Raw genomic sequence first — 27,524 nt, forward strand, 5'->3', positions numbered from 1 at the left:
CACACCCCTCACTGTAACACTGATATACCCCACACCCCTCACTGTAACACTGATATACCCCACACCCCTCACTGTAACACTGATATACCCCTCACTCGAACACTGGTATACCCCACACCCCTCACTGTAACACTGATATACCCCACACCCCTCACTGTAACACTGATATACCCCACACCCCTCACTGTAACACTGATATACCCCTCACTGTAACACTGATATACCCCACACCCCTCACTGTAACACCCCACACCCCTCACTGTAACACTGATATACCCCACACCCCTCACTGTAACACTGATATATCCCACACCCCTCACTGTAACACTCTGATATACCCCACACCCCTCACTGTAACACTCTGATATACCCCACACCCCTCACTGTAACACTGATATACCCCTCACTCGAACACTGGTATACCCCACACCCCTCACTGTAACACTGATATACCCCACACCCCTCACTGTAACACTCTGATATATCCCACACCCCTCACTGTAACACTCTGATATATCCCACACCCCTCACTGTAACACCCCACACCCCTCACTGTAACACTGATATATCCCACACCCCTCACTGTAACACTGATATATCCCACACCCCTCACTGTAACACTGATATACCCCACACCCCTCACTGTAACACTGATATACCCCTCACCCCTCACTGTAACACTGATATACCCCACACCCCTCACTGTAACACTGATATATCCCACACACCTCACTGTAACACTCTGATATATCCCACACCCCTCACTGTAACACCCCACACCCCTCACTGTAACACTGATATACCCCACACCCCTCACTGTAACACTGATATATCCCCCACCCCTCACTGTAACACTCTGATATATCCCACACCCCTCACTGTAACACTGATATATCCCACACCCCTCACTGTAACACCCCACACCCCTCACTGTAACACTGATATACCCCACACCCCTCACTGTAACACTGATATATCCCACACCCCTCACTGTAACACTCTGATATACCCCACACCCCTCACTGTAACACTCTGATATACCCCACACCCCGCACTGTAACACTGATATACCCCACACCCCTCACTGTAACTCTGATATATCCCACACCCCTCACTCGAACACTGGTATACCCCACACCCCTCACTGTAACACTGATATATCCCACACCCCTCACTGTAACACTGATATATCCCACACCCCTCACTGTAACACTGATATATCCCACACCCCTCACTCGAACACTGATATATCCCACACCCCTCACTCGAACACTGGTATACCCCACAGCCCTCACTGTAACACTGATATACCCCACACCCCTCACTGTAACACTCTGATACACCCCACACCCCTCACTGTAACACTCTGATATATCCCACACCCTTCACTGTAACACTCTGATATACCCCACACCCCTCACTGTAACCCTCTGATATATCCCACACCCCTCACTGTGACACTGATATACCCCTCACTCGAACACTGGTATACCCCACACCCCTCACTGTAACACTCTGATATATCCCACACCCCTCACTGTAACACCCCACACCCCTCACTGTAACACTGATATATCCCACACCCCTCACTGTAACACTCTGATATATCCCACACCCCTCACTGTAACACTGATATACCCCACACCCCTCACTGTAACACTGATATATCCCACACCCCTCACTGTAACACTCTGATATACCCCACACCCCTCACTGTAACACTCTGATACACCCCACACCCCTCACTGTAACACTGATATATCCCACACCCCTCACTGTAACACTGATATATCCCACACCCCTCACTGTAACACTGATATACCCCACACCCCTCACTGTAACACTGATATACCCCTCACTGTAACACTGATATACCCCACACCCCTCACTGTAACACTGATATATCCCACACACCTCACTGTAACACTCTGATATATCCCACACCCCTCACTGTAACACCCCACACCCCTCACTGTAACACTGATATACCCCACACCCCTCACTGTAACACTGATATATCCCACACCCCTCACTGTAACACTCTGATATATCCCACACCCCTCACTGTAACACTGATATATCCCACACCCCTCACTGTGACACTGATATACCCCACACCCCTCACTGTGACACTGATATACCCCACACCCCTCACTGTAACACTCTGATATATCCCACACCCCTCACTGTAACACTGATATACCCCACACCCCTCACTGTAACACTGATATATCCCACACCCCTCACTGTAACACTCTGATATATCCCACACCCCTCACTGTAACCCTCTGATATACCCCACACCCCTCACTGTAACCCTCTGATATACCCCACACCCCTCAGTATAACACTGATATACCCACACCCCTCACTGTAACACCCCACACCCCTCACTGTAACACTGATATATCCCACACCCCTCACTGTAACACTGATATACCCCACACCCCTCACTGTAACACTGGTATACCCCACACCCCTTACTGTAACACTCTGATACACCCCACACCCCTCACTGTAACACTCTGATATACCCCACACCCCTCACTGTGACACTCTAATATACCCCACACCCCTCACTGTAACACTCTGATATATCCCACACCCCTCACTGTAACACTGATATATCCCGCACCCCTCACTGAAACTCTGATATATCCCACACCCCTCACTGTAACACTGATATATCCCACACCCCTCACTGTGACACTGATATACCCCACACCCCTCACTGTAACACTGATATACCCCACACCCCTCACTGCAACACTGATATATCCCACACCCCTCACTGTAACACTGATATATCCCACACCCCTCACTGTAACACTGATATATCCCACACCCCTCACTGTAACACTGATATATCCCACACCCCTCACTGTAACACTGATATACCCCTCACTCGAACACTGGTATACCCCACACCCCTCACTGTAACACTGATATACCCCACACCCCTCACTGTAACACTCTGATATATCCCACACCCCTCACTGTAACACTCTGATATATCCCACACCCCTCACTGTAACTCTGATATATCCCACACCCCTCACTGTAACACTGATATATCCCACACCCCTCACTGTAACACTGATATATCCCGCACCCCTCACTGAAACTCTGATATATCCCACACCCCTCACTGTAACACTCTGATACACCCCACACCCCTCACTGTGACTGATATACCCCACACCCCTCACTGTAACACTCTGATATATCCCACACCCCTCACTGTAACACTCTGATATATCCCACACCCCTCACTGTAACTCTGATATATCCCACACCCCTCACTGTAACACTGATATACCCCTCACTCGAACACTGGTATACCCCACAGCCCTCACTGTAACACTGATATATCCCACACCCCTCACTGTAACACTGATATATCCCACACCCCTCACTGTAACACTGATACACCCCACACCCCTCACTGTAACACTCTGATATATCCCACACCCTTCACTGTAACACTCTGATATACCCCACACCCCTCACTGTAACCCTCTGATATATCCCACACCCCTCACTGTAACACTGATATATCCCGCACCCCTCACTGAAACTGATATATCCCACACCCCTCACTGTAACTCTGATATATCCCACACCCCTCACTGTAACACTGATATATCCCACACCCCTCACTGTAACACTGATATATCCCGCACCCCTCACTGAAACTCTGATATATCCCACACCCCTCACTGTAACTCTGATATATCCCACACCCCTCACTGTAACACTGATATATCCCACACCCCTCACTGTAACACTGATATACCCCTCACTCGAACACTGGTATACCCCACACCCCTCACTGTAACACTGATATACCCCACACACCCTCACTGTAACACTCTGATATATCCCACACCCCTCACTGTAACACTGATATACACCACACCCCTCACTGTAACACTGATATACCCCACACCCCTCACTGTAACACTCTGATATACCCCACACCCCTCACTGTAACACTCTGATATACCCCACAGCCCTCACTGTAACACTGATATACCCCACACCCCTCACTGTAACACTCTGATATACCCCACAGCCCTCACTGTAACACTGATATACCCCACACCCCTCACTCGAACACTGGTATACCCCACACCCCTCACTGTAACACTGATATACCCACACCCCGCACTGTTACACTGATATATCCCACACCCCTCACTGTAACACTGATATATCCCACACCCCTCACTGTAACACTGATATATCCCACACCCCTCACTCGAACACTGGTGTACCCCACAGCCCTCACTGTAACACTGATATACCCCACACCCCTCACTGTAACACTGATATACCCCACACCCTTCACTGTAACACTCTGATATACCCCACACCCCTCACTGTAACCCTCTGATATATCCCACACCCCTCACTGTGACACTGATATATCCCACACCCCTCACTGTAACACTGATATATCCCACACCCCTCACTGTAACACTGATATACCCCACACCCCTCACTGTAACACTGATATATCCCACACCCCTCACTGTAACACTCTGATATACCCCACACCCCTCACTGTAACACTCTGATATACCCCACACCCCGCACTGTAACACTGATATACCCCACACCCCTCACTGTAACTCTGATATATCCCACACCCCTCACTGTAACACTGATATACCCCTCACTCGAACACTGGTATACCCCACACCCCTCACTGTAACACTGATATACCCCACACCCCTCACTGTAACACTGATATATCCCACACCCCTCACTGTAACACTGATATATCCCACACCCCTCACTGTAACACTGATATATCCCACACCCCTCACTCGAACACTGGTATACCCCACAGCCCTCACTGTAACACTGATATACCCCACACCCCTCACTGTAACACTCTGATACACCCCACACCCCTCACTGTAACCCTCTGATATATCCCACACCCCTCACTGTGACACTGATATACCCCACACCCCTCACTGTAACACTCTGATATATCCCACACCCTTCACTGTAACACTCTGATATACCCCACACCCCTCACTGTAACCCTCTGATATATCCCACACCCCTCACTGTGACACTGATATATCCCACACCCCTCACTGTGACACTGATATATCCCACACCCCTCACTCGAACACTGATATATCCCACACCCCTCACTCGAACACTGGTATACCCCACAGCCCTCACTGTAACACTGATATACCCCACACCCCTCACTGTAACACTCTGATACACCCCACACCCCTCACTGTAACACTCTGATATATCCCACACCCTTCACTGTAACACTCTGATATACCCCACACCCCTCACTGTAACCCTCTGATATATCCCACACCCCTCACTGTAACACTCTGATATATCCCACACCCCTTACTGTAACACTGATATACCCCACACCCCTCACTGTAACACACTGATATATCCCACACCCCTCACTGTAACACTGATATATCCCACACCCCTCACTCGAACACTGATATATCCCACACCCCTCACTCGAACACTGGTATACCCCACAGCCCTCACTGTAACACTGATATACCCCACACCCCTCACTGTAACACTCTGATACACCCCACACCCCTCACTGTAACACTCTGATATACCCCACACCCCTCACTGTAACACTCTGATATATCCCACACCCTTCACTGTAACACTCTGATATACCCCACACCCCTCACTGTAACCCTCTGATATATCCCACACCCCTCACTGTAACACACTGATATACCCCACACCCCTCACTGTAACCCTCTGATATATCCCACACCCCTCACTGTAACCCTCTGATATATCCCACACCCCTCACTGTGACACTGATATACCCCTCACTCGAACACTGGTATACCCCACACCCCTCACTGTAACCCTCTGATATATCCCACACCCCTCACTGTAACACTCTGATATATCCCACACCCTTCACTGTAACACTCTGATATACCCCACACCCCTCACTGTAACCCTCTGATATATCCCACACCCCTCACTGTGACACTGATATACCCCTCACTCGAACACTGGTATACCCCACACCCCTCACTGTAACACTCTGATATATCCCACACCCCTCACTGTAACACCCCACACCCCTCACTGTAACACTGATATACCACACACCCCTCACTGTAACACTCTGATATACCCCACACCCCTCACTGTAACCCTCTGATATATCCCACACCCCTCACTGTAACACTCTGATATATCCCACAACCCTCACTGTAACACCCCACACCCCTCACTGTAACACTGATATATCCCACACCCCTCACTGTAACACTCTGATATATCCCACACCCCTCACTGTAACACTGATATACCCCACACCCCTCACTGTAACACTGATATACCCCACACCCCTCACTGTAACACTGATATATCCCACACCCCTCACTGTAACACTGATATACCCCACACCCCTCACTGTAACACTGATATATCCCACACCCCTCACTGTAACACTCTGATATACCCCACACCCCTCACTGTAACACTGATATATCCCACACCCCTCACTGTAACACTGATATATCCCACACCCCTCACTGTAACACTCTGATACACCCCACACCCCTCACTGTAACACTCTGATACACCCCACACCCCTCACTGTAACAGTCTCTGAGAAACCCCACACCCCTCACTGTAACACTCTGATCTACCCCACACCCCTCACTGTAACACTCTGATACACCCCACACCCCTCACTGTAACACTGATATATCCCACACCCCTCACTGTAACACTGATATATCCCACACCCCTCACTGTAACACTGATATACCCCACACCCCTCACTGTAACACTGATATACCCCTCACTGTAACACTGATATACCCCACACCCCTCACTGTAACACTGATATATCCCACACACCTCACTGTAACACTCTGATATATCCCACACCCCTCACTGTAACACCCCACACCCCTCACTGTAACACTGATATACCCCACACCCCTCACTGTAACACTGATATATCCCACACCCCTCACTGTAACACTCTGATATATCCCACACCCCTCACTGTAACACTGATATATCCCACACCCCTCACTGTGACACTGATATACCCCACACCCCTCACTGTGACACTGATATACCCCACACCCCTCACTGTAACACTCTGATATATCCCACACCCCTCACTGTAACACTGATATACCCCACACCCCTCACTGTAACACTGATATATCCCACACCCCTCACTGTAACACTCTGATATATCCCACACCCCTCACTGTAACCCTCTGATATACCCCACACCCCTCACTGTAACCCTCTGATATACCCCACACCCCTCAGTATAACACTGATATACCCACACCCCTCACTGTAACACCCCACACCCCTCACTGTAACACTGATATATCCCACACCCCTCACTGTAACACTGATATACCCCACACCCCTCACTGTAACACTGGTATACCCCACACCCCTTACTGTAACACTCTGATACACCCCACACCCCTCACTGTAACACTCTGATATACCCCACACCCCTCACTGTGACACTCTGATATACCCCACACCCCTCACTGTAACACTCTGATATATCCCACACCCCTCACTGTAACACTGATATATCCCGCACCCCTCACTGAAACTCTGATATATCCCACACCCCTCACTGTAACACTGATATATCCCACACCCCTCACTGTGACACTGATATACCCCACACCCCTCACTGTAACACTGATATACCCCACACCCCTCACTGTAACACTGATATATCCCACACCCCTCACTGTAACACTGATATATCCCACACCCCTCACTGTAACACTGATATATCCCACACCCCTCACTGTAACACTGATATATCCCACACCCCTCACTGTAACACTGATATACCCCTCACTCGAACACTGGTATACCCCACACCCCTCACTGTAACACTGATATACCCCACACCCCTCACTGTAACACTCTGATATATCCCACACCCCTCACTGTAACACTCTGATATATCCCACACCCCTCACTGTAACTCTGATATATCCCACACCCCTCACTGTAACACTGATATATCCCACACCCCTCACTGTAACACTGATATATCCCGCACCCCTCACTGAAACTCTGATATATCCCACACCCCTCACTGTAACTCTGATATATCCCACACCCCTCACTGTAACACTGATATACCCCTCACTCGAACACTGGTATACCCCACAGCCCTCACTGTAACACTGATATATCCCACACCCCTCACTGTAACACTGATATATCCCACACCCCTCACTGTAACACTGATGTACCCCACACCCCTCACTGTAACACTCTGATATATCCCACACCCTTCACTGTAACACTCTGATATACCCCACACCCCTCACTGTAACCCTCTGATATATCCCACACCCCTCACTGTAACACTCTGATACACCCCACACCCCTCACTGTAACACTCTGATATATCCCACACCCCTCACTGTAACACTGATATATCCCACACCCTTCACTGTAACACTCTGATACACCCCACACCCCTCACTGTAACACTCTGATATATCCCACACCCCTCACTGTAACACTGATATATCCCGCACCCCTCACTGAAACTCTGATATATCCCACACCCCTCACTGTAACTCTGATATATCCCACACCCCTCACTGTAACACTGATATATCCCACACCCCTCACTGTAACACTGATATATCCCGCACCCCTCACTGAAACTCTGATATATCCCACACCCCTCACTGTAACTCTGATATATCCCACACCCCTCACTGTAACACTGATATATCCCACACCCCTCACTGTAACACTGATATACCCCTCACTCGAACACTGGTATACCCCACACCCCTCACTGTAACACTGATATACCCCACACACCCTCACTGTAACACTCTGATATATCCCACACCCCTCACTGTAACACTGATATACACCACACCCCTCACTGTAACACTGATATACCCCACACCCCTCACTGTAACACTCTGATATACCCCACACCCCTCACTGTAACACTCTGATATACCCCACAGCCCTCACTGTAACACTGATATACCCCACACCCCTCACTGTAACACTCTGATATACCCCACAGCCCTCACTGTAACACTGATATACCCCACACCCCTCACTCGAACACTGGTATACCCCACACCCCTCACTGTAACACTGATATACCCACACCCCGCACTGTTACACTCTGATATATCCCACACCCCTCACTGTAACACTGATATATCCCACACCCCTCACTGTAACACTGATATATCCCACACCCCTCACTCGAACACTGGTGTACCCCACAGCCCTCACTGTAACACTGATATACCCCACACCCCTCACTGTAACACTGATATACCCCACACCCTTCACTGTAACACTCTGATATACCCCACACCCCTCACTGTAACCCTCTCATATATCCCACACCCCTCACTGTAACACTGATATACCCACAACCCTCACTGTAACACTGATATACCCCACACCCCTCACTGTAACACTCTGATATATCCCACACCCCTCACTGTAACACTGATATATCCCACACCCCTCACTGTAACACTGATATATCCCACACCCCTCACTCGAACACTGGTGTACCCCACAGCCCTCACTGTAACACTGATATACCCCACACCCCTCACTGTAACACTGATATACCCCACACCCTTCACTGTAACACTCTGATATACCCCACACCCCTCACTGTAACACTCTGATATACCCCACAGCCCTCACTGTAACACTGATATACCCCACACCCCTCACTGTAACACTCTGATATACCCCACAGCCCTCACTGTAACACTGATATACCCCACACCCCTCACTGTAACACTCTGATATACCCCACAGCCCTCACTGTAACACTGATATACCCCACACCCCTCACTCGAACACTGGTATACCCCACACCCCTCACTGTAACACTGATATACCCACACCCCGCACTGTTACACTCTGATATATCCCACACCCCTCACTGTAACACTGATATATCCCACACCCCTCACTGTAACACTGATATATCCCACACCCCTCACTCGAACACTGGTGTACCCCACAGCCCTCACTGTAACACTGATATACCCCACACCCCTCACTGTAACACTGATATACCCCACACCCTTCACTGTAACACTCTGATATACCCCACACCCCTCACTGTAACCCTCTCATATATCCCACACCCCTCACTGTAACACTGATATACCCACAACCCTCACTGTAACACTGATATACCCCACACCCCTCACTGTAACACTCTGATATATCCCACACCCCTCACTGTAACACTGATATATCCCACACCCCTCACTGTAACACTGATATATCCCACACCCCTCACTCGAACACTGGTGTACCCCACAGCCCTCACTGTAACACTGATATACCCCACACCCCTCACTGTAACACTGATATACCCCACACCCTTCACTGTAACACTCTGATATACCCCACACCCCTCACTGTAACCCTCTGATATATCCCACACCCCTCACTGTGACACTGATATACCCCTCACTCGAACACTGGTATACCCCACACCCCTCACTGTAACACTCTGATATATCCCACACCCCTCACTGTAACACTGATATACCCCACACCCCTCACTGTAACACTGATATATCCCATACCCCTCACTGTAACACTGATATACCCCACACCCCTCACTGTAACACTGATATATCCCACACCCCTCACTGTAACACTCTGATATACCCCACACCCCTCACTGTAACACTCTGATATACCCCACACCCCGCACTGTAACACTGATATACCCCACACCCCTCACTGTAACTCTGATATATCCCACACCCCTCACTGTAACACTGATATACCCCTCACTCGAACACTGGTATACCCCACACCCCTCACTGTAACACTGATATACCCCACACCCCTCACTGTAACACTGATATATCCCACACCCCTCACTGTAACACTGATATATCCCACACCCCTCACTCGAACACTGGTATACCCCACAGCCCTCACTGTAACACTGATATACCCCACACCCCTCACTGTAACACTCTGATACACCCCACACCCCTCACTGTAACCCTCTGATATATCCCACACCCCTCACTGTGACACTGATATACCCCACACCCCTCACTGTAACACTCTGATATATCCCACACCCTTCACTGTAACACTCTGATATACCCCACACCCCTCACTGTAACCCTCTGATATATCCCACACCCCTCACTGTGACACTGATATACCCCTCACTGTAACACTGGTATACCCCACACCCCTCACTGTAACACTGATATACCCCACACCCCTCACTGTAACACTCTGATATACCCCTCACCCCTCACTGTAACACTGATATATCCCACACCCTTCACTGTAACACTCTGATATATCCCACACCCCTCACTGTAACACCCCACACCCCTCACTGTAACACTGATATACCCCACACCCCTCACTGTAACACTGATATATCCCACACCCCTCACTGTAACACTCTGATATACCCCACACCCCTCACTGTAACACTCTGATATATCCCACACCCCTCACTGTAACACTGATATACCCCACACCCCTCACTGTAACACTGATATATCCCACACCCCTCACTGTAACACTCTGATATATCCCACACCCCTCACTGTAACACTGATATATCCCACACCCCTCACTGTGACACTGATATACCCCACACCCCTCACTGTGACACTGATATACCCCACACCCCTCACTGTAACACTCTGATATATCCCACACCCCTCACTGTAACACTGATATACCCCACACCCCTCACTGTAACACTGATATATCCCACACCCCTCACTGTAACACTCTGATATATCCCACACCCCTCACTGTAACCCTCTGATATACCCCACACCCCTCACTGTAACCCTCTGATATACCCCACACCCCTCAGTATAACACTGATATACCCACACACCTCACTGTAACACTGATATACCCCACACCCCTCACTGTAACTCTGATATATCCCACACCCCTCACTGTGACACTGATATACCCCACACCCCTCACTGTAACACTGATATATCCCACACCCCTCACTGTAACCCTCTGATATACCCCACACCCCTCACTGTAACCCTCTGATATACCCCACACCCCTCAGTATAACACTGATATACCCACACACCTCACTGTAACACTGATATACCCCACACCCCTCACTGTAACTCTGATATATCCCACACCCCTCACTGTAACACTGGTATACCCCACACCCCTCACTGTAACACTGATATACCCCACACCCCTCACTGTAACACTCTGATATATCCCACACCCCTCACTGTAACACTGATATACCCCACACCCCTCACTGTAACACTCTGATATATCCCACACCCCTCACTGTAACACTCTGATATATCCCACACCCCTCACTGTAACACTGATATACCCCTCACTGTAACACTCTGATATACCCCACACCCCTCACTGTAACACTCTGATATATCCCACACCCTTCACTGTAACACTCTGATATACCCCACACCCCTCACTGTAACCCTCTGATATACCCCACACCCCTCACTGTAACCCTCTGATATACCCCACACCCCTCACTGTAACCCTCTGATATAACCCACACCCCTCACTGTAACACTCTGATATATCCCACACCCCTCACTGTAACACTGATATACCCCACACCCCTCACTGTAACACTGATATATCCCACACCTCCTCACTGTAACTCTGATATACCCCACACCCCTCACTGTAACACTGATATACCCCACACCCCTCACTGTAACACTGATATACCCCACACCCCTCACTGTAACACTGATATATTCCACACCCCTCACTGTAACACTCTGATATACCGCACACCCCTTACTGTAACACTCTGATATATCCCGCACCCCTCACTGTAACACTGATATATCCCGCACCCCTCACTGAAACTCTGATATATCCCACACCCCTCACTAACACTGATATATCCCACACCCCTCACTGTGACACTGATATACCCCACACCCCTCACTGTAACACAGATATACCCCACACCCCTCACTGTAACACTGATATACCCCTCACTCGAACACTGGTATACCCCACACCCCTCACTGTAACACTCTGATATACCGCACACCCCTCACTGTAACACTGATATATTCCACACCCCTCACTGTAACACTCTGATATACCGCACACCCCTTACTGTAACACTCTGATATATCCCGCACCCCTCACTGTAACACTGATATATCCCGCACCCCTCACTGAAACTCTGATATATCCCACACCCCTCACTAACACTGATATATCCCACACCCCTCACTGTGACACTGATATACCCCACACCCCTCACTGTAACACTGATATACCCCACATCCCTCACTGTAACACTCTGATATACCGCACACCCCTTACTGTAACACTCTGATATATCCCGCACCCCTCACTGTAACACTGATATATCCCGCACCCCTCACTGAAACTCTGATATATCCCACACCCCTCACTAACACTGATATATCCCACACCCCTCACTGTGACACTGATATACCCCACACCCCTCACTGTAACACTGGTATACCCCACACCCCTCACTGTAACACTCTGATATATCCCACACCCCTCACTGTAACACTGATATATCCCACACCCCTCACTGTGACACTGATATACCCCACACCCCTCACTGTAACACTGGTATACCCCACACCCCTCACTGTAACACTCTGATATATCCCACACCCCTCACTGTAACACTGATATACCCCTCACTCGAACACTGGTATACCCCACACCCCTCACTGTAACACTCTGATACACCCCACACCCCTCACTGTAACACTGATATATCCCACACCCCTCACTGTAACACTGATATATCCCACACCCCTCACTGTAACACTGATATATCCCACACCCCTCACTGGAGCACACTGATATATCCCACACCCTTCACTGTAACACTGATATACCCCACACCCCTCACTGTAACACTCTGATATACCCCACACCCCTCACTGTAACACTGATATATCCCACACCCCTCACTGTAACACTCTGATATATCCCACACCCCTCACTGTAACACTGATATACCCCACACCCCTCACTGTAACACTCTGATATACCCCACACCCCTCACTGTAACACTCTGATATATCCCACACCCTTCACTGTAACACTCTGATATACCCCACACCCCTCACTGTAACTCTGATATATCCCACACCCCTCACTGTAACACTGATATACCCCTCACTCGAACACTGGTATACCCCACACCCCTCACTGTAACACTGATATACCCCACACCCCTCACTGTAACACTCTGATATATCCCACACCCCTCACTGTAACACTCTGATATATCCCACACCCCTCACTGTAACTCTGATATATCCCACACCCCTCACTGTAACACTGATATACCCCACAGCCCTCACTGTAACACTGATATACCCCACACCCCTCACTGTAACACTCTGATACACCCCACACCCCTCACTGTAACACTAATATATCCCACACCCCTCACTGTAACACTGATATATCCCACACCCCTCACCCCTCACTGTAACACTCTGATACACCCCACACCCCTCACTGTAACACTCTGATACACCCCACACCCCTCACTGTAACACTGATATATCCCACACCCCTCACTGTAACACTGATATACCCCACACCCCTCACTGTAACACTGATATATCCCACACCCCTCACTGTAACACTCTGATATATCCCACACCCTTCACTGTAACACTCTGATATACCCCACACCCCTCACTGTAACCCTCTGATATACCCCACACCCCTCAGTATAACACTGATATACCCACACCCCTCACTGTAACACTGATATATCCCACACGCCTCACTGTAACACTGATATATCCCACACTCCTCACTGTAACACCCCACACCCCTCACTGTAACACTGATATATTCCACACCCCTCACTGTAACACTCTGATATACCGCACACCCCTTACTGTAACACTCTGATACACCCCACACCCCTCACTGTAACACTCTGATATATCCCACATCCCTCACTGTAACACTCTGATATACCCCACACCCCTCACTGTAACACTGATATATCCCGCACCCCTCACTGAAACTCTGATATATCCCACACCCCTCACTGTAACACTGATATACCCCACACCCCTCACTGTAACACACTGATATACCCCACACCCCTCACTGTAACTCTGATATACCCCACACCCCTCACTGTAACACTGATATATCCCACACCCCTCACTGTGACACTGATATACCCCACACCCCTCACTGTAACACTCTGATATATCCCACACCCTTCACTGTAACACTCTGATATACCCACACCCCTCACTGTAACACTCTGATATATCCCACACCCCTCACTCGAACACTGGTATACCCCACAGCCCTCACTGTAACACTGATATACCCCACACCCCTCACTGTAACACTCTGATACACCCCACACCCCTCACTGTAACACTGATATACCCCACACCCCTCACTGTAACACTGATATATCCCACACCCCTCACTGTAACACTGATATATCCCACACCCCTCACTGTAACACTCTGATACACCCCACACCCCTCACTGTAACACATATATCCCACACCCCTCACTGTAACACTCTGATATACCCCACACCCCTCACTGTAACACTCTGATATACCGCACACCCCTTACTGTAACACTGATATATCCCACACCCCTCACTGTAACACTCTGATACACCCCACACCCCTCACTGTAACACTCTGATATACCCACACCCCTCACTGTAACACTGATATACCCCACACCCCTCACTGTAACACTGATATATCCCACACCCCTCACTGTAACACTCTGATATACCCCACATCCCTCACTGTAACACTCTGATACACCCCACACCCCTCACTGTAACACTGATATATCCCACACCCCTCACTGTAACACTCTGATACACCCCCACACTGATATATCCCACACCCCTCACTGTAACACTCTGATACACCCCAAACCCCTCACTGTAACACTGATTATACCCCACACCCCTCACTGTAACACTGATATACCCCACACCCCTCACTGTAACACTCTGATACACCCCAAACCCCTCACTGTAACACTGATTATACCCCACACCCCTCACTGTAACACTGATATAGCCCACACCCCTTACTGTAACACTCTGATACACCCCACACCCCTCACTGTAACACATCTGATATACCCCACACCCCTCACTGTGACACTCTGATATACCCCACACCCCTCACTGTAACACTCTGATATATCCCACACCCCTCACTGTAACACACTGATATATCCCGCACCCCTCACTGTAACACTGATATATCCCGCACCCCTCACTGAAACTCTGATATATCCCACACCCCTCACTGTAACACTGATATATCCCACACCCCTCACTGTAACACTCTGATATATCCCACATCCCTCACTGTAACACTCTGATATACCCCACACCCCTCACTGTAACACTGATATATCCCGCACCCCTCACTGAAACTCTGATATATCCCACACCCCTCACTGTAACACTGATATATCCCACACCCCTCACTGTAACACTCTGATATACCCCACACCCCTCACTGTAACACACTGATATACCCCACACCCCTCACTGTAACTCTGATATACCCCACACCCCTCACTGTAACACTGATATATCCCACACCCCTCACTGTGACACTGATATACCCCACACCCCTCACTGTGACACTCTGATATACCCCACACCCCTCACTGTAACACTCTGATATACCCCACAGCCCTCACTGTAACACTGATATACCCCACACCCCTCACTCGAACACTGGTATACCCCACACCCCTCACTGTAACACTGATATATCCCGCACCCCTCACTGTAACACTGATATATCCCACACCCCTCACTGTAACACTGATATATCCCACACCCCTCACTGTGACACTGATATACCCCACACCCCTCACTGTGACACTCTGATATACCCCACACCCCTCACTGTAACACTCTGATATATCCCACACCCCTCACTGTAACACACTGATATATCCCGCACCCCTCACTGTAACACTGATATATCCCGCACCCCTCACTGAAACTCTGATATATCCCACACCCCTCACTGTAACACTGATATATCCCACACCCCTCACTGTAACACTCTGATATATCCCACATCCCTCACTGTAACACTCTGATATACCCCACACCCCTCACTGTAACACTGATATATCCCGCACCCCTCACTGAAACTCTGATATATCCCACACCCCTCACTGTAACACTGATATATCCCACACCCCTCACTGTAACACTCTGATATACCCCACACCCCTCACTGTAACACACTGATATACCCCACACCCCTCACTGTAACTCTGATATACCCCACACCCCTCACTATAACACTGATATACCCCACACCCCTCACTGTAACACTCTGATATATCCCACACCCCTCACTGTAACACTCTGATATACCCCACACCCCTCACTGTAACACTGATATACCCCACACCCCTCACTGTAACACTCTGATACACCCCACACCCCTCACTGTAACACTGATATACCCCACACCCCTCACTGTAACACTGATATATCCCACACCCCTCACTGTAACACTGATATATCCCACACCCCTCACTGTAACACTGATATATCCCACACCCCTCACTGTAACACTGATATACCCACACCCCTCACTGTAACACTGATACACCCCACACCCCTCACTGTAACACATATATCCCACACCCCTCACTGTAACACTGATATATCCCACACCCCTCACTGTAACACTCTGATATATCCCACATCCCTCACTGTAACACTCTGATATACCCCACACCCCTCACTGTAACACTGATATATCCCGCACCCCTCACTGTAACTCTGATATACCCCACACCCCTCACTGTAACACTGATATATCCCACACCCCTCACTGTAACACTCTGATATATCCCACACCCCTCACTGTAACACTGATATATCCCACACCCCTCACTGTGACACTGATATACCCCACACCCCTCACTGTAACACTCTGATACACCCCACACCCCTCACTGTAACACTGATATACCCCACACCCCTCACTGTAACACTGATATATCCCACACCCCTCACTGTAACACTGATATACCCCACACCCCTCACTGTAACACTCTGATATACCCCACACCCCTCACTGTAACACTCTGATATACCGCACACCCCTTACTGTAACACTGATATATCCCACACCCCTCACTGTAACACTGATATACCTCACACCCCTCACTGTAACACCGATATACCCCACAGCCCTCACTGTAACACTGATATATCCCACACCCCTCACTGTAACACTCTGATACACCCCACACCCCTCACTGTAACACTCTGATATACCCCACACCCCTCACTGTAACACACTGATATACCCCACACCCCTCACTGTAACTCTGATATACCCCACACCCCTCACTGTAACACTGATATATCCCACACCCCTCACTGTAACACTCTGATATATCCCACACCCCTCACTGTAACACTGATATATCCCACACCCCTCACTGTGACACTGATATACCCCACACCCCTCACTGTAACACTCTGATACACCCCACACCCCTCACTGTAACACTGATATACCCCACACCCCTCACTGTAACACTGATATATCCCACACCCCTCACTGTAACACTGATATACCCCACACCCCTCACTGTAACACTCTGATATACCCCACACCCCTCACTGTAACACTCTGATATACCGCACACCCCTTACTGTAACACTGATATATCCCACACCCCTCACTGTAACACTGATATACCTCACACCCCTCACTGTAACACCGATATACCCCACAGCCCTCACTGTAACACTGATATATCCCACACCCCTCACTGTAACACTCTGATACACCCCACACCCCTCACTGTAACACTCTGATATACCCCACACCCCTCACTGTAACACTGATATATCCCACACCCCTCACTGTAACACTCTGATATACCCCACATCCCTCACTGTAACACTCTGATACACCCCACACCCCTCACTGTAACACTGATATATCCCACACCCCTCACTGTAACACTCTGATACACCCCCACACTGATATATCCCACACCCCTCACTGTAACACTCTGATACACCCCAAACCCCTCACTGTAACACTGATTATACCCCACACCCCTCACTGTAACACTGATATACCCCACACCCCCCACTGTAACACTCTGATACACCCCACACCCCTCGAACACTGATATATCCCACACCCCTCACTGTAACACTCTGATATACCCCACACCCCTCACTGTAACACTGATATATCCCACACCCCTCACTGTAACACTCTGATATACCCGTCACCCCTCACTGTAACACTGATATATCCCATACCCCTCACTGTAACACTGATATATCCCACACCTCTCACTGTAACACTGATATATCCCACATCCCACACTGTAACACTCTGATATACCCCACACCCCTCACTGTAACACTGATATACCCCACACCTCTCACTGTAACACACTGATATACCCCACACCCCTCACTGTAACACTGATATATCCCACACCCCTCACTGTAACACTGATATACCCCTCACCCCTCACTGTAACACTCTGATATATCCCACACCCCTCACTGTAACACTCTGATATACCCCACACCCCTCACTGTAACACTGATATATTCCACACCCCTCACTGTAACACTGAAATATCCCACACCCCTCACTGTAACACTGATATACCCACACCCCTCACTGTAACACTGATATACCCCTCACCCCTCACTGTAACACTCTGATATACCCACACCCCTCACTGTAACACTGATATACCCACACCCCTCACTGTAACACTGATATATCCCACACCCCTCACTGTAACACTGATATACCCCTCACCCCTCACTGTAACACTCTGATATATCCCATACCCCTCACTGTAACATTCTGATATATCCCACACCCCTCACTGTAACACTGATATATCCCACACCCCTCACTGTAACACTGATATATCCCACACCCCTCACTGTAACACACTGAACCCCCCCCCCCCCGGCATTAACAGTCACTGTCGGATTGGCCGGGATCCTGGGTTTCAGAGTTGCTATTTCACGAACTCACTGGTTGGTTTTAACTGCAGAACTTTCTCAAAGTATTTCGGAGGCAATATCCCCTCCTGATTCCCTGGTGTCAGTATCACCCGATTGGTGGAAAAATAAAATGGAATTCCATCTGAAAAATAGCAACGGTTTCCGAATCATTGTGGGGAGTCTTTCAGAGCAGGTGGGCTGGGGGCCGGAGCCGGACTTACCATTCAGAGCCTTCCTGATCCCAATAAAGACGGCCACGTCACAGTCACCACGCATACCTGCATGTGTGTGTAAGGGAGATTAGTTCAAATTTACACCAACACAGCCCGTACCACCCTCGCCCGTCAGTGACTCGGTCCCGCCCTCGCCCGTCAGTGACTCCGTACCGCCCTCGCCCGTCAGTGACTCCGTACCGCCCTCGCCCGTCAGTGACTCCGTACCGCCCTCGCCCGTCAGTGACTCCGTACCGCCCTCGCCCGTCAGTGACTCCGTACCGCCCTCGCCCGTCAGTGACTCCGTACCGCCCTCGCCCGTCAGTGACTCCGTACCGCCCTCGCCCGTCACAGTGACTCCGTACCGCCCTCGCCCGTCACATTGACTCCGTACCGCCCTCGCCCGTCAGTGACTCCGTACCGCCCTCGCCCGTCACAGTGACTCCGTACCGCCCTCGCCCGTCAGTGACTCCGTACCGCCCTCGCCCGTCACAGTGACTCCGTACCGCCCTCGCCCGTCACAGTGACTCCGTACCGCCCTCGCCCATCACAGTGACTCCGTACCGCCCTCGCCCGTCACAGTGACTCCGTACCGCCCTCGCCCGTCACAGTGACGCCGTACCGCCCTCGCCCGTCAGTGACTCCGTACCGCCCTCGCCTGTCACAGTGACTCCGTACCGCCCTCGCCCGTCACAGTGACTCCGTACCGCCCTCGCCCGTCACAGTGACTCCGTACCGCCCTCGCCCGTCAGTGACTCCGTACCGCCCTCGCCCGTCACAGTGACTCCGTACCGTCCTCGCCCGTCACAGTGACGCCGTACCGCCCTCGCCCGTCAGTGACTCCGTACCGCCCTCGCCTGTCACAGTGACTCCGTACCGCCCTCGCCCGTCACAGTGACTCCGTACCGCCCTCGCCCGTCACAGTGACTCCGTACCGCCCTCGCCCGTCAGTGACTCCGTACCGCCCTCGCCCGTCACAGTGACTCCGTACCGTCCTCGCCCGTCACAGTGACTCCGTACCGCCCTCGCCCGTCACAGTGACTCCGTACCGCCCTCGCCCGTCAGTGACTCCGTACCACCCTCGCCCGTCAGTGACTCCGTACCACCCTCGCCCATCAGTGACTCCGTACTGCCCTCGCCCGTCAGTGACACCGTACCGCCCTCGCCCGTCAGTGACTCCGTACCGCCCTCGCCCGTCACAGTGACTCCGTACCGCCCTCGCCCGTCAGTGACTCCGTACCGCCCTCGCCCGTCACAGTGACTCCGTACCGCCCTCGCCCGTCACAGTGACTCCGTACTGCCCTCGCCCGTCAGTGACACCGTACCGCCCTCGCCCGTCAGTGACACCGTACCGCCCTCGCCCGTCAGTGACTCCGTACCGCCCTCGCCCGTCACAGTGACTCCGTACCGCCATCGCCCGTCACAGTGACTCCCTACTGCCCTCGCCCGTCACAGTGACTCCATACCGCCCTCGCCCGTCAGTGACTCCGTACCGCCCTCGCCCGTCACAGTGAATCCGTACCGCCCTCGCCCGTCACAGTGACTCCGTACTGCCCTCGCCCGTCAGTGACACCGTACCGCCCTCGCCCGTCAGTGACACCGTACCGCCCTCGCCCGTCAGTGACTCCGTACCGCCCTCGCCCGTCACAGTGACTCCGTACCGCCATCGCCCGTCACAGTGACTCCCTACTGCCCTCGCCCGTCACAGTGACTCCGTACCACCCTCGCCCGTCACAGTGACTCCGTACAGCCCTCGCCCGTCAGTGACTCCGTACCGCCCTCGCCCGTCACAGTGACTCCGTACCGCCCTCGCCCGTCAGTGACTCCGTACCGCCCTCGCCCGTCAGTGACTCCGTACCGCCCTCGCCCGTCAGTGACTCCGTACCGCCCTCGCCCGTCACAGTGACTCCGTACCGCCCTCGCCCGTCACAGTGACTCCGTACCGCCCTCGCCCGTCACAGTGACTCCGTACCGCCCTCGCCCGTCAGTGATTCCGTACCGCCCTCGCCCGTCACAGTGACTCCGTACCGCCCTCGCCCGTCACAGTGACTCCGTACCGCCCTCGCCCGTCACAGTGACGCCGTACCGCCCTCGCCCGTCAGTGACTCCGTACCACCCTCGCCCGTCACAGTGACTCCGTACCGCCCTCGCCCGTCACAGTGACTCCGTACTGCCCTCGCCCGTCAGTGACACCGTACCGCCCTCGCCCGTCACAGTGACTCCGTACCGCCCTCGCCCGTCACAGTAACTCCGTACCACCCTCGCCCGTCAGTGACGCCGTACCGCCCTCGCCCGTCAGTGACTCCGTACCACCCTCGCCCGTCACAGTGACTCCGTACCACCCTCGCCCGTCAGTGACGCCGTACCGCCCTCGCCCGTCAGTGACTCCGTACCGCCCTCGCCCGTCACAGTGACTCCGTACCGCCCTCGCCCGTCACAGTGACTCCGTACCACCCTCGCCCGTCACAGTGACTCCGTACCGCCCTCGCCCATCACAGTGACGCCGTACCACCCTCGCCCGTCAGTGACTCCGTACCGCCCTCGCCCGTCACAGTGACTCCGTACCGCCCTCGCACGTCACAGTGACTCCGTACCGCCCTCGCCCGTCACAGTGACTCCGTACCGCCCTCGCCCGTCAGTGACTCCGTACCGCCCTCGCCCGTCACAGTGACTCCGTACCGCCCTCGCCCGTCACAGTGACTCCGTACCGCCCTCGCCCGTCAGTGACTCCGTACCGCCTTCGCCTGTCACAGTGACTCCGTACCGCCCTCGCCCGTCAGTGACTCCGTACCGCCCTCGCCCGTCACAGTGACTCCGTACCACCCTCGCCCGTCAGTGACTCCGTACCGCCCTCGCCCGTCAGTGACTCCGTACCGCCCTCGCCCGTCACAGTGACTCCGTACCGCCCTCGCCCGTCAGTGACTCCGCACCGCCCTCGCCCGTCACAGTGACTCCGTACCGCCCTCGCCCGTCAGTGACTCCGTACCGCCCTCGCCCGTCAGTGACTCCGTACCGCCCTCGCCCGTCACAGTGACTCCGTACCGCCCTTGCCCGTCACAGTGACTCCGTACCGCCCTCGCCCGTCAGTGACTCCGTACCGCCCTCGCCCGTCACAGTGACTCCGTACCGCCCTCGCCCGTCAGTGACTCCGTACCGCCCTCGCCCGTCAGTGACTCCGTACCGCCCTCGCCCGTCACAGTGACTCCGTACCGCCCTCGCCCGTCACAGTGACTCCGTACCGCCCTCGCCCGTCAGTGACTCCGTACCGCCCTCGCCCGTCACAGTGACTCCGTACCACCCTCGCCCATCACAGTGATGCCGTACCGCCCTCGCCCGTCAGTGACTCTGTACCGCCCTCGCCCGTCACTCACCACTCACAACTCCCCCAGCCTCAGGCAGCCCCACTGCCAGGTGAATGTGGGTGCGGGACATTCTTCTCAGCCCAACGCCCTTAATCGAGGGCCAAAGCCTTAAGTAGGTGCCATGAACGGCCTCATCCGGGACATTCGCTGCTTCCTGAGAAATCGGAACCAGCTCCAACTCCTCGACCTTTCAGAATAGCACAGCACAGGGTTAGATACAGAGTAAAGCTCCCTCGACACTGTCCCCATCAAACACTCCCAGGACAGGTACAGCACGGGGTTAGATACAGAGTAAAGCTCCCTCGACACTGTCCCCGTCAAACACTCCCAGGACAGGTACAGCACGGGGTTAGATACAGAGTAAAGCTCCCTCGACACTGTCCCCGTCAAACACTCCCAGGACAGGTACAGCACGGGGTTAGATACAGAGTAAAGCTCCCTCTACACTGTCCCCATCAAACACTCCCAGGACAGGTACAGCACGGGGTTAGATACAGAGTAAAGCTCCCTCGACACTGTCCCCATCAAACACTCCCAGGACAGGTACAGCACGGGGTTAGATACAGAGTAAAGCTCCCTCTACACTGTCCCCATCAAACACTCCCAGGACAGGTACAGCACGGGGTTAGATACAGAGTAAAGCTCCCTCTACACTGTCCCCATCAAACACTCCCAGGACAGGTACAGCACGGGGTTAGATACAGAGTAAAGCTCCCTCGACACTGTCCCCATCAAACACTCCCAGGACAGGTACAGCACGGGGTTAGATACAGAGTAAAGCTCCCTCTACACTGTCCCCATCAAACACTCCCAGGACAGGTACAGCACGGGGTTAGATACAGAGTAAAGCTCCCTCTACACTGTCCCCATCAAACACTCCCAGGACAGGTACAGCACGGGGTTAGATACAGAGTAAAGCTCCCTCTACACTGTCCCCATCAAACACTCCCAGGACAGGTACATCACGGTGTTAGATACAGAGTAAAGCTCCCTCTACACTGTCCCCATCAAACACTCCCAGGACAGGTACAGCACGGTGTTAGATACAGAGCAAACCTCCCTCCACACTGACCCCATCAAACACTCCCAGGACAGGTACAGCACGGGGTTAGATACAGAGCAAACCTCCCTCCACACTGACCCCATCAAACACTCCCAGCACAGGTACAGCACGGGGTTAGATACAGAGTTAAGCTCCTCCAATGTGCGATTAAAGAAGATTATGTTATCGGCCAACATTAATTCTTTTGCCTTTTCCAGATTGGGTTAACACTGCTGTCTCACAGTGCCAGGGACCCGGGTTAACACTGCTGCCTCACAGAGCCAGGGACCCGGGTTAACACTGCTGCCTCACAGAGCCAGGGACCCGGGTTAACACTGCTGTCTCACAGTGCCAGGGACCCGGGTTAACACTGCTGTCTCACAGAGCCAGGAACCCGGGTTAACACTGCTGTCTCACAGAGCCAGGGACCCGGGTTAACACTGCTGTCTCACAGTGCCAGGGACCCGGGTTAACACTGCTGTCTCACAGAGCCAGGGACCCGGGTTAACACTGCTGTCTCACAGAGCCAGGGACCCGGGTTAACACTGCTGTCTCACAGTGCCAGGGACCCGGGTTAACACCGCTGTATCACAGAGCCAGAGACCCGGGTTAACACTGCTGTCTCACAGTGCCAGGGACCCGGGTTAACACTGCTGTCTCACAGAGCCAGGGACCCGGGTTAACACTGCTGTCTCACAGTGCCAGGGACCCGGGTTAACACCGCTGTATCACAGAGCCAGAGACCCGGGTTAACACTGCTGTCTCACAGTGCCAGGGACCCGGGTTAACACTGCTGTCTCACAGAGCCAGGGACCCGGGTTAAAACTGCTGTCTCACAGAGCCAGGGACCCGGGTTAACACTGCTGTCTCACAGTGCCAGGGACCCGGGTTAACACTGCTGTCTCACAGTGCCAGGGACCCGGGTTAACACTGCTGTCTCACAGAGCCAGGGACCCGGGTTAACACTGCTGTCTCACAGTGCCAGGGACCCGGGGTTAACACTGCTGTCTCACAGTGCCAGGGACCCGGGGTTAACACTGCTGTCTCACAGTGCCAGGGTCCCGGGTTCGATTCCGGCTTGGGTCACTGTCTGTGCGGAGTCTGCACGTCCTCCCCGTGTCTGCGTGGGTTTCCTCCGGGTGCTCCTGTTTCCTCCCACAGTCCAAAGATGTGCAGGTTAGGTGGATTGGCCGCGATCAATTGCCCTTCGTGTCCAAAAGGTTAGGTGGATTTACTGGGTTACGGGGATAGTGTCAGGGCTCGGGTGAAAGTGAAAATGCTGTAAAATCTCAGCAGGTCTGGCAGCATCCATCGGGAGAGAAAAGAGCAAACGTTTCGAGTCCAATGACTCCTTGTCAAAGCTAACAGACAGGGAAAGTGGGGCATATTTATACTGTGGAGTGAGAACGAAAGGTCAGTCAGAGCCACAGAAACCCAGGGAACAGAGTGCTAATGGCCACAGAAACCCAGGGAACAGAGTGCTAATGGCCACAGAAACCCAGGGAACAGAGTGCTAATGGCCACAGAAACCAAGGGAACAGAGTGCTAATGGCCACAGAAACCAAGGAACAGAGTGCTAATGGCCACAGAAACCAAGGGAACAGAGTGCTAATGGCCACAGAAACCAAGGGAACAGAGTGCTAATGGCCACAGAAACCAAGGGAACAGAGTGCTAATGGCCACAGAAACCAAGGGAACAGAGTGCTAATGGCCACAGAAACCAAGGGAACAGAGTGCTACTGGCAGTCCCCAGAGAGAACAAAAGATGTGAAAGATCAAACAGCAGAGAAACTAATATCAGAGGGTGAACTGTAGGTGTGGGGGGAGGGGAAGGGGGAAGCAAAGAGGAGAAAGGGTAAGGAAAGGTGGATAAGTATGGGCTTGGGTCTAGGGAGAGTACTGTTTCCAAGGGTCGGTGCAGACTCGATGGGCAGAATGGCCTCGTACAGAGATTCGATGATTATCTCAGTTGCAGCCACTTCAGCGAGCGGACTTGGAACTGTTTTCCCGACGGTCTGACTCGGGCACGCGGCAGAGTGGGGGAGGCAGGGCCAGGCGGTACCTGGGGTTGGTGAGAGTTGCTGGTCTGACTGCCCCATAATTCCCCAACAGCTCCCCCCCCCCCCCCAGCTGGAATGGACATGCAGGATACCGGAATCGAGTGGCCCTGGTTTGCTCGGATCTGCAGTATTCCGGTCTCCGGGTGTGAACGCAGTCTGAAACGCTGTTTACTGTTCGAATCAACCACTCGGCGGACAGTCTGCTCGGTGGAACGTCTAAACTGCGGTAGCTGAAGAATCGCAGCCACATCCAGGAACCCGTCTGTGGGAAGACCAGAGTTAATGTGTCAGCTCAATAACTGTCCCATCCCGCTATTCCCAACATTCCCAAATCCCACTTGTCCAAACCCCCCCCCATCCCAATGTTTCCCAAATCTCTAACCCAGTGTTCCCAAACCCTCCGTCCCAAAGTTGCCAAAGCTCTATTCCAATGCACCCAGATTCTACCCATTCCCTATCCCCCTTGCATCAATTCAGACGGCACTGAACAGAATCTGGTTACCTTTTCCCATCGCTAATCCCAGCTCAGACGCTCCGTGTCGGAGGATGTAGGATAGGCTTTTGGAGAGCCGGACATCAGGGTCCTGTGAATATTGAACGGTAATGTTACCCAGTGAGCGAGTCTCCCAGAGTCTTCGCAACACAGCTCAATGTTACCCACCTGCCAGGTCTGTCTGCCTCCCTGCCGCCGCCTCCCAGCCCCTCGGCCAGGGGACG

The 27,524-nt window shown here is 52.2% G+C and overlaps 1 protein-coding gene across 1 annotated transcript in view; it reads right to left on the reverse strand.

Moving 5' to 3' along the window:
- Positions 1 to 27,518, reverse strand: part of trpt1 (tRNA phosphotransferase 1) — a 51,527-nt gene extending 24,009 nt beyond the window's left edge. The window contains exons 1-6 of the mRNA XM_072494841.1: positions 27,469 to 27,518; positions 27,310 to 27,391; positions 26,900 to 27,069; positions 23,715 to 23,892; positions 20,353 to 20,409; positions 20,163 to 20,273 (exon numbers count right to left, since the gene is read on the reverse strand). Of these exons, the coding sequence (XP_072350942.1) occupies positions 20,163 to 20,273; positions 20,353 to 20,409; positions 23,715 to 23,892; positions 26,900 to 27,069; positions 27,310 to 27,319 (526 nt within the window). The 5' untranslated portion in view covers positions 27,320 to 27,391; positions 27,469 to 27,518. The remainder of the gene's footprint in view (positions 1 to 20,162; positions 20,274 to 20,352; positions 20,410 to 23,714; positions 23,893 to 26,899; positions 27,070 to 27,309; positions 27,392 to 27,468) is intronic.
- Positions 27,519 to 27,524: the final 6 nt, after the last annotated feature.

This window comes from Scyliorhinus torazame, unplaced genomic scaffold, assembly GCF_047496885.1.
Source record: "Scyliorhinus torazame isolate Kashiwa2021f unplaced genomic scaffold, sScyTor2.1 scaffold_1251, whole genome shotgun sequence".
Taxonomy (NCBI): Eukaryota; Metazoa; Chordata; class Chondrichthyes; order Carcharhiniformes; family Scyliorhinidae; genus Scyliorhinus; species Scyliorhinus torazame.